The following is a 9,016-nucleotide window of genomic DNA, read 5'->3' on the forward strand; positions in this document are numbered from 1 at the left end:
GGGGCGGGTGGCAGGCTGTGCGAACGCTGGGACAGCAGCGCTGTTTTTCCTCGGTTTCCACAGGTGTGCTCGGGGCCTTGCCCGGGGGCACAAGGGCTGCCTCTGGGCGCAGCGTCTGGGGCCAGCGGGGCCCTGGCTTGGGCTGCCGCTGGGAAACGGGCTGAGGGAGCCTTTTGTTCGCATGCCACGTAAAGAGCTCGTTGTGTCGAGGTCTGCAGGCTGTCACGGAGCGAGGGCAGTTGCCTCCCTGGCACGGGTGCCTCCCGGCACAGATTGGGTCAGCATTCTCCTTGGGGAGAACTCTTCGCTTCTGCAGGCAGACCAACCCAGTTCTGCAGTTTCCTTGTTTCTGGGATCTGGGGCAGAGCCTCAGGGGCTGGTGGCAGATGACGTTGCATGCTAAGATCAGAAAAAAATGAGTTCCTGGGTGGAATGGGCAGGAGCAGGAAGGGGTAGAAGCCCATCTGCTATGATCACGATGGGCTGGAAATCCTGCCGCTCCCCCTTGATTGACTGTTTAGCTCTGTCATTTGAAAATGACAGTGTAGGAGAAAAGCCTGTGTGTGGTAGTCACTCACAGGATGACTGAGCTGCCAGTGTGACACAGCCGTGAAAAAGGTAAGCATGGTCTTAGGCTGTATCTGCCGTGGTGCTTTTAGCAGAGACGGGAAGATTAATGCCACCTTTTTGCCATTAATGCCATGAAGAACTGGTGAGATCGTGGCTGGAATATGGCATCTGTGTTGAAGCAGGCAGAGGAGCAAGGCAGGAGAAATCGGGGAAAGGGGAGGCTGGCTTGACAGGGCAAGACTAGAAGAGCTTGACTTTTTTTGGCCTGGAAAAGAGGAGGCTGAGAGGGGCAGGGTCACCAGCTATAAATACAGCAGGAATGTAAACACCGTGGAGGCGGAAGAGCAAGAGCCATTTAAACAAAAGAACTGCTGGTATGAGAGCAGGTGAGGATGGATTTACAGGAATGGGATTTATCACTAGAGCTGTGCTTTTGGGTAAAACCGTTTATAGGGGAGAAGCAGCAGAAGTGCCTTGAAATGTTGCATGATGAATTTGAAAGGATGATCAGAACCTTGTCTTAGCCCCGATGTCTGTGTTAGCCGGAAAGGGTGGATGCTTTCCACCCTGGGATCCTGCCCCCTTGGTAACAGCCAGACCGTCCCTGTTGGATTTACGCCCTTTAGGCTTGTGGCAGAAGCTGCCTGGAGTCCGTACGGGGTGTAGGTATGACCGGTGGTAACCCATGGTTCTGAGTGCAGGGCTGGGCAGTACTTGACCTGGTGTTTTGCAGGATGGTGGGTGCCTTGCACACACACACCCACACCCACACACGTGTGTGTGTGTGTGTGTGTGTGTGTGTCTGCGTGTGCCTGGCAGGAGGCAGGGGCTGTTTCCATTCCTTGGAGCTGCAGACAAGGGAGATTGACTGTGTGGGCCAGGGAATGCTCCCAGTCTTGGAACTAGTCAGCTGGAAGGCACAATTCCCCTTTCTGAGCTTTTAGCATTTGCTTTTGGGCCACTGCTCGCCTTGTTAGTAGTAGCTCTGGTGCTGTTGCTTGTTCCTTGCAGGCATTGCAGTTGTCACTCAGGGCAGGGAAAGTTTGTGGAAACAGGGGGGATTACATGGGAACGGCTGTTTTGGGCAGAAAGCATCCCTTACCTTGGATGGGAGCAGTAGTGAGGACTTGCAGTACAAAGGTATCGCCCTGCTGTGGCACCCTGACCATCTTTCCCCTGAAGGCCTAAAGGGAGCTGGTGGTTGTAAGTGAGATGCAAGCTGGTAGGTCTGGACTGGCCAGGAAGGAGAGCTGTCTGAGGAGGGTGTGAGTAAGCTTGGTCCTGCTTTGAGGCTGGTCCCTGGGTTTCTCAGCTCCATATCAAATCTTACTTCTCTTCTCACAGGAACTGAAGGGCTTCAACTCACTCGATGATCTTCTCCATGTCAAAGGCATCACCACCCGCATCTTGGAGCTGAACAGTCAGCGGATGACTTGCAGGAGGAGGCCAAGCAGCGAAGAAGCTGCGAGGGTGAGCCCTGGTCTGCAGGGGGACAGTAAAGCTCCTGTGCCTCAGGTAGGAAAAGAAAGGTAGGGTTCCCCTGCCTACCTGGTATGGCGGTGATCCTCCCTCCAGCAGAGCAGGAGTTAGGGAGGGAGATCTCATGCTGGGAGAGGTGGTAGCTGGTAGAGGGACAGAGGAGGTTTACGGGGGAGGAGACATATCTGCTTTGGGCACTGGAACAGGGAGGCCCAAGGAAAGGTGCCCTTTCAAACGGCCTGTCTACAATCTCCCTGTAAGGTGGCAGCTTGCTTCAGGGAGCATCCTGACAGGGAGGCTGAGCTACTCTGGGCCCAGCTGGCTTTGTGGTGTCCTGCTGGAGGCTGGAGTAGCCCCCTGAGCCTTGCCGGGAGCTGCTCTGGCTGCCGTGATGCGTCTGCCCCAGCGTCCCTGATAGAAACAATGCTCTGACCCCAGAGGACACTCGTGGCTTCCTGCTGCCTCCCCTGCCCCAGAGCAGCTAGCCATCTGTAGGTCTCCTGCAGACAGTTGTTAAATTCCACTAATTGTTCATTGCTGGAGTCCAGAACAGGGTGTGGAGAGAGATTCTTCCCCTGGACCGACAGCTGAGGAGGCCAGAGTCCGTGTCTTTGCCAAGCTCTCTACCCTGTCATCCGCCTTGTGTGCGGAGAGTGGTGGCCAGCGTGCTGCCTGCTTGGGCTGGCATGCACCCAGCTCGGCTCTGGGGACTTCTTCAGGAGTGCATCTTCCTGCGGTGCTGTCTGTGGGGCTGAGGAAATTCACTTGCCTAAGAGCAGCTCTGCCCTGCCAAGCTCTCGAGCGCGCTGTGTGGGCAGGGGAGGATGGTTGTTGGAAGGTGTTTTACTGCCTGGGAGATGTCAGCGACTGTTCTGCCCCCGTGCTGCCCCAGGAGCATCGTCCCGAGGTTTGTTATCATCCAAGACCTAGATGTGACCCCCAATTCTAGATGCCAGAGGAAGTGCTTGAGAAGCCCGGGTTCAGTGCTCCCCCCTGAAAAGGTGTGTCCAGATGGGCTGTTGTGTCGTGCTTTCTCACCTGGCCATTGCCTCTCTGCCCGAGAGTCCAACCCTGTTCCAAGCCCACCTGCCAAACAGGGTCCAGTCTGAGTGGTGTGAAGAAATGACCCATCTGCCTCTGATCTGGGGAATCTGTCTAGGGCTAGGCACTTAAGCACATGTCCACTGAGGCCTAACTTCTAAATGTACATAAACCCAGCCCTAACTGCAGTAAACATTGCAGTGCTTGGTAGGAGCCCTATAAAGCAGCAGGATTTTTCCTTCCCCAGGTGTATTTTTGTGTTGTGACCAAATCACCTCTCCGTTTCTTTTCTTTTCCTACAAAATATTTTCTCCAGATTTTGAATCATTTGGGGGAGGAGTTTGAGCAATATTTTCAAGTTTTAAGCATTCTGTTTAAAAACGTGGATTGGGCATTGCAGGACTCGAGCATATAGGGCAGCACAGGGGGTAGTACTGCTTTCCTGCTTGCAATTCTTCCCTGTTCAGATTTTTGAGCCTGAAGCTTGTGCTGAATGCAACCCCTCAATCCTTTTCAGTTACTGCTTTACATGATGCGCAGTCCCTGGTGCCTAGCTGGCCCTGCTCTCCCTGTCTTTAGATGGAGAACATTGCCTCTGGGTGTATTGAAATTCATTTAATTTGGGTGAGCCCAGCTTACCAACTGATGCAGATCACACCGTGTGACTGTCCTGTCCTTGCTACCTACCCAAGTGTCAGTCTTAAAATGTAATCAGAAAAGATTTTATCTACTTCCATATTATGAATAAAACAAATACTGACTACTGTGGTTTTACACACGCACCCCCCCTTATGGGTCTGCATTAGGCCCGTCAGCAGAAAATCTGCAGTTTTCCATTAACAGGTACGTTTTGAGATCTGTTCACTGGCTCTTTCTTCATCTATGCCATCTTGCCCAACAACCCGTTAGAGGCTGTGGCATGCCAGTGTTTTCATCAGAATCCTGTGCCCTGGTCAAACGCTTAGAAGTGTGTAAGTACCTCTCATCGATGTGATTTATGTAATTGGTTTTTTTAACCAAATGTAACACTTCAAGGAATAAAGTCAACTTTATTGGAAAAGACCTATTTTCATAAAGTCTCATCAGCTGTTACAAAGCATGTTCCTGTCACTTATCTTTTCTCGTTGAATCCTGCACCGGCCTCTCTGTTGCCAGATGTCAAAGACTCGTTTTTCTCCTGCCTTCCTCAGTTTTAGTACAACTTCCACACTCTCCTGGTCTTTGCAGTTTCTTCTGTATTCCAAGGTTTACCAAAAATAATTGCTGTGGGCCAATGATCTCCTGTACTACTCTCTAGGACTCTTAGGTGCAAATTATCCTGGGCTGCTGATTGAGATGTTTTATTGGTGTATTGGAAAACAGTTCCTCATTCCCATGTGATACAGGGACGTTGTTCTGCTTCCTCCAAGTAATTACTGAATGCTTCTGCTTTTTTTTTTTTTTTTTTTTGTGGTGTTATTCACAGCACTGCTTTCTTTGGGGAGGAAGGGTGCAGGTGGCATTAGATGGGCACACACTACTCACGACCTCTTGAGTAATCGTTGCTCCTGGTCAGATTGGCTGGAGGGCGAAGGGACCTCTGCACCATGCTGAAGGCTGAAATGCAGCATGTGCCTCCTTTCTGATGCTGGGGTCCTGCCTGGGCATGGCAGCCCACACGTGCAGCAGCTCTGCTCCCTGCTTTGACACACAAAGGGCAGAAGGCTGTTCCCAGCTGCAGGCAGGGAGGTGGAGCTGGTGCTAGTGGGTTTGTATTGTTCAGCACTGCTGATGCTCCTGCAGTATTTGTGTTTTCTGCTCAGTCACAGAGTTGCTGGCTGCCACGTAATTTGGTCACGTTGCAGCTGTGCTTCCCTGTGGGGCTGGGAAGTGACCTGCCTCCAGATTGTGCTTGGCCGTAGGTGCCCCGTGACCTCAGAGAGCACTTTAGCTCAGTAGTCTGCTCCCCTCTTACCATCTTTGGCTCTGCTTAGCTCATCACCCCCTCTTTCGTACTGCAGAGGGAAGCCTTTGTATTCCTTGGGCCATTGCTCTGACTGGCAGCCCCCTCAGCTCCCCAGCATGTCCCCCAGCCTGGGCCCCAGGGCACCCTGAGAGCTGGGACGCAGAGCTGCAGCAGACAGACCTGACCCTGCCTCTCCCTGTATTGTAGGTGGTGGCTGAGGAGGAGGATGTTTCGGGCCCCTGGGAGCCGGAGCGCTCTGGGAAAGGGAGCCCAGGGTCAGGACCGGAGACTGACAGCTCCAGTGGGCGAGGGACGCAGGAGCCAGTCAGCTCCACAGTCTGCAGGGAGCAGGAGGAGGAGGAGGAGGAAGAAGAGGAAGAGGGGAGCTGCTACAGTGAGGAAGGGGAGGATGGCAGCAACGTCTACTTCTATTACACCATTGGAGAGCGCTGGATAGACTACCTGCAGCGGACAGAGGATGGTGGCCTCCTCCATCACGTGCGGCCCAAGGTAACCCTGCTGGGAGCGCAGCCTCAGGCAAGGGCTTTGCCCCAAAGAGCAGGGCTGCCCGTGCAGTTGGTGGCTCTCCGGCAGGAGCTGACACTGGCATGTTGCCTGTGGTCCTGTCCTGGTAGCTGGTGGCCTCAGAGCCTACGGGCACCCACTGCTTGCCGTGGCGGTGGTGCCAGAGTGGGCCATGGGGTGCCGTAGCACTTAAAGCTCCTGCTGCATGGGGTGTGTGTCTGTCTGTCATTGCCGCTGCAGACCCCCAAGACATGCCGGGGTGCTGCGGGCCAGCCAGGGAGCTCGGGGCTGTCAGCTGGGTGCTGGCTGGGCTGGGAGTTCCGCAGTGCAGATCATGCTCGGCCGTTGTCGGCCTGCCTGGCTGTTAGGGCTGGGGGAAGGAGGCACTGTCCCAGTCTGTGCGAGCGCTGCTGGCTGTCCCCAGCCGTGCCCGTCCCCAGTGGAGCCACCCTGCTCTGCACTGGGGTCCCTGTGTCATAGAGCAGAGCCTGAATTGGGGCAGCAGGAGTCTGCTGGGAGGGTCAGGCAAAGGCCTCAGGGAGGTTTCTGCAGGATGTGGGCACTGTGGTGAGAAGCCCTGGCCAGCCCTGAGCGCAGGACTGCAACTAGTGCCCAGGTCAGTTACTGGAGGGAAAGAGCCTCCAGCTTCCTACCTGGGTTGGAGGAGCCCCGTGCTCACCTTTTGGTGGCTGCCAGCACTGTCTGGTAGCCACCCTGCTCTCCCCCGTGTTTCCTGTTAACCCTGCACCTCTTGTACGGAGTTAGAAGGATGTAGATTCCCTTTGATGCAAGCATGTCAGGGTACAGTCTGCCACACATCCCAGCACAGCTCTCCCTGTAGCTGTCAAGTTTAGTGGGGTATGCTGAGCAGCTCTAGGGCCCGGTTGTAGGGCTGGTCTGCTAGGAGGCTTCCACATGCCGAGTTCCCTGCTCAGGCTGCAGGTCTGCCTGCTCCGTGTTGAACTGTGCCTAGAGAAGGGCCAAGCAGACGTACCAATAGGTTTTCTTAGCCACTGTTTTTGTCCCTGTGCAGCTGTTTTGCTGACTTTTCCCCATCAGGTCTATCTGATTAGTCCCCTTGGAAGGACCAAGTTCCATTTCTCCCACAGAAGTTAACTCTTCTGCCAGCTCTAGAGCTCAGGTGGCCTTCAGCTTCCCTCTGCAGGTCCCCAACATGAGCATGGACTCAGAAGACTTGCTAGGCTGGGTGTCCTACTCTGTTACTTTTGGCAGAAAATCAGTGACCCAGAATGTGCACAGAGGGCTCTGCTCCAGCCTGCTTTAACTTGCCTTCTCCTTGCAGATGAAGCGCAAGTCGGAGAACGGCCTGGATGGCAGGGCCCTTTCCCCCGGTAAAAAGCTGTGCAAGGGCTCTGAGTACAGCAGGTAAGATGACTGCTCTGCATGCTGAGCAACAAGTTGACCTGCGGGGTGGGAAGACCTCCTTTGACCAGTCCCATCCCTCAGTCATCTAGATGTCCTGCTGAGATTGTGGAGTCTCCATCCTTGGAGAGATACAAAAGCCATCTGGGTAGTCCTGCTTGAGCAAGGGATTGGACCAGATGACCTCCGGAGGTGCCTCCAGCCTCAACCAGTGTGTGATTCTGTCATTCCGTAGAGCAGGCTGGGCTAAGGGGACTGCATGTGTAGCTGTGGTCCTGGTGGAAGTGATGGGGAAGGGGGGTAGCTTGGCTGGAGGCTCATAGCTAGTGGTTTATGGGGACCTCTGTTCTGAGAACTGTTTGCACAGTGTGGCCCAGGGTAGCATTGGCATGTCTCACCTTTGCTTTGGTCTCTCCACGGCTGTGGTCCAGGACACTGGGTCCCTGCATGCCCAGTCCCACCACCACCTTTGGCGACCTGCGCAACGCCAAAGCAGGCCAGGCACGGCGCCGCCGCATCCCCTCAGTTGCCCCTCCTCCCGAGCTGCAGGACTGGCTCCGCACCTTCCAGGTAGGCTCGTGAGCCTTGCCAAAGGGCTCACCTAGGAGGGCACTGAGAAGCTTTGGGTTTGACGGGCAGGCAGGAGGAGAGCCAAGCCCTAGGGAGTCTGTCTGCATGAAACCCACCACAGGCAGGGGTTTGGGTCCCACGGTAGATTTTTAGTGAGTTTTTGCCTCAGGTAAAGGAGCACAGAAGTGGCGTTAGCCCCCCTCTTGCTCCCTTTCGTCCTGGAGTGGTGTTGCTTTGTCCACCATCACACAGCACCTGTGTTCCATCTTATGTGACTCATGGAGCTCCCAACCCCGTCTCTGTGGCTCCTCTCTATCTTGGGATCTAGGTAGCAGAGCCCTGGTCTGCTCCAGAGGCCCGGCTAGCCTGTCTTGCCCGTGCTGGTTGGTGTCTCTGCTAGGGTTGGGGTGGGGGCATAGGCACTGCACAGAGCCACAGGGGAGCCTGTGAGGGCCTGCCATGTGTGCAGGCATCGTGACTGATGTCCCTGTCCTCAGCGGTGGAGTGGCCCAGAGAAGCTTCTTGCTCTGGATGAGCTCATTGATCGCTGCGAGCCCTCCCAAATCAAGTACATGATGCAGGTCATTGAACCCCAGTTCCAGAGAGACTTCATTTCCCTGCTGCCCAAGGAGGTGAGTTGAGGCAAGGGACAGGCTGGCCCTGGTGCTGGGCACCAGTTACCAGCCACGGGAGCCCACTGTGCCCTTGTGACTTGGCTTCCATTCCTGCAGCTGGCACTCTATGTCCTCTCATTCCTGGAGCCTCGGGACCTGCTCCGTGCTGCCCAGACCTGTCGCTACTGGAGGGTCTTGGCTGAAGATAACCTGCTTTGGAGAGAGAAATGCCGTGAAGAAGGTAAAGACCCCTCCTCCATATAGCACGTGGCACATTGAGGCTGGGATCTGCAGTGGGGTAGCCCACAGCTCCCACGGATGGGCATCATTTTAGCTCCCCAGTAGGGTGAGGGCATGGACCACCTGTGTACCGTCAGGCATCCTGCTGTGTTTTCCTCCTGCAGGCATCGAGGAGCCCTTGAACCTGCGGAAGCGGCGCCTGCTGAGCCCTGGATTCATGTACAGCCCCTGGAAATTTGCCTTCATGCGGCAGCACAAAATTGACATGAATTGGCGCAGCGGGGAGCTTAAAGCCCCCAAGGTGGGTGCTTTCAGGAGTCCTTGCTGAGAACCAGGCTCTAGAGCTTTGATGTGTAGGAAGCTGGTACAGGAAGGAAATAGCAGAGAAATATTCATGACCAATAGGATGAGAACAACACTAAGAATTTTAAAAGTGCCTCGAGAAAAGATTCACAAGTCTGGCCTGTCTTCAGGAGGCACAGGCCAGAGGCATTCACCTGGAAATATTTGAATTTAAAGGTCCTTGAAGCTGTAGGTCCTGCCAGCTTCCTGCAACTCCTGTCCCTGCCTGTAGAGAGCAGATCCACAGCACAGCTTGCTTGGAGCTTTCCCATGTGCTCTGCCTGGCAGCACAGCCGATCCCGGGGAT

General features: G+C 54.8%; 1 protein-coding gene across 1 annotated transcript in view; it reads left to right on the top strand.

Annotated features, from left to right (window-relative positions):
• Positions 1-1,920: 1,920 nt before the first annotated feature.
• LOC103901136 (F-box/WD repeat-containing protein 7) overlaps positions 1,921-9,016 on the top strand; it is an 11,267-nt gene continuing 4,171 nt past the window's right edge. The window contains exons 1-7 of the mRNA XM_009281978.2: positions 1,921-2,040; positions 5,243-5,545; positions 6,864-6,946; positions 7,375-7,513; positions 8,011-8,145; positions 8,245-8,368; positions 8,532-8,668. Of these exons, the coding sequence (XP_009280253.1) occupies positions 1,999-2,040; positions 5,243-5,545; positions 6,864-6,946; positions 7,375-7,513; positions 8,011-8,145; positions 8,245-8,368; positions 8,532-8,668 (963 nt within the window). The 5' untranslated portion in view covers positions 1,921-1,998. The remainder of the gene's footprint in view (positions 2,041-5,242; positions 5,546-6,863; positions 6,947-7,374; positions 7,514-8,010; positions 8,146-8,244; positions 8,369-8,531; positions 8,669-9,016) is intronic.

This window comes from Aptenodytes forsteri, unplaced genomic scaffold (assembly GCF_000699145.1).
Source record: "Aptenodytes forsteri isolate BGI_AS27 unplaced genomic scaffold, ASM69914v1 Scaffold485, whole genome shotgun sequence".
Taxonomy (NCBI): domain Eukaryota; kingdom Metazoa; phylum Chordata; class Aves; order Sphenisciformes; family Spheniscidae; genus Aptenodytes; species Aptenodytes forsteri.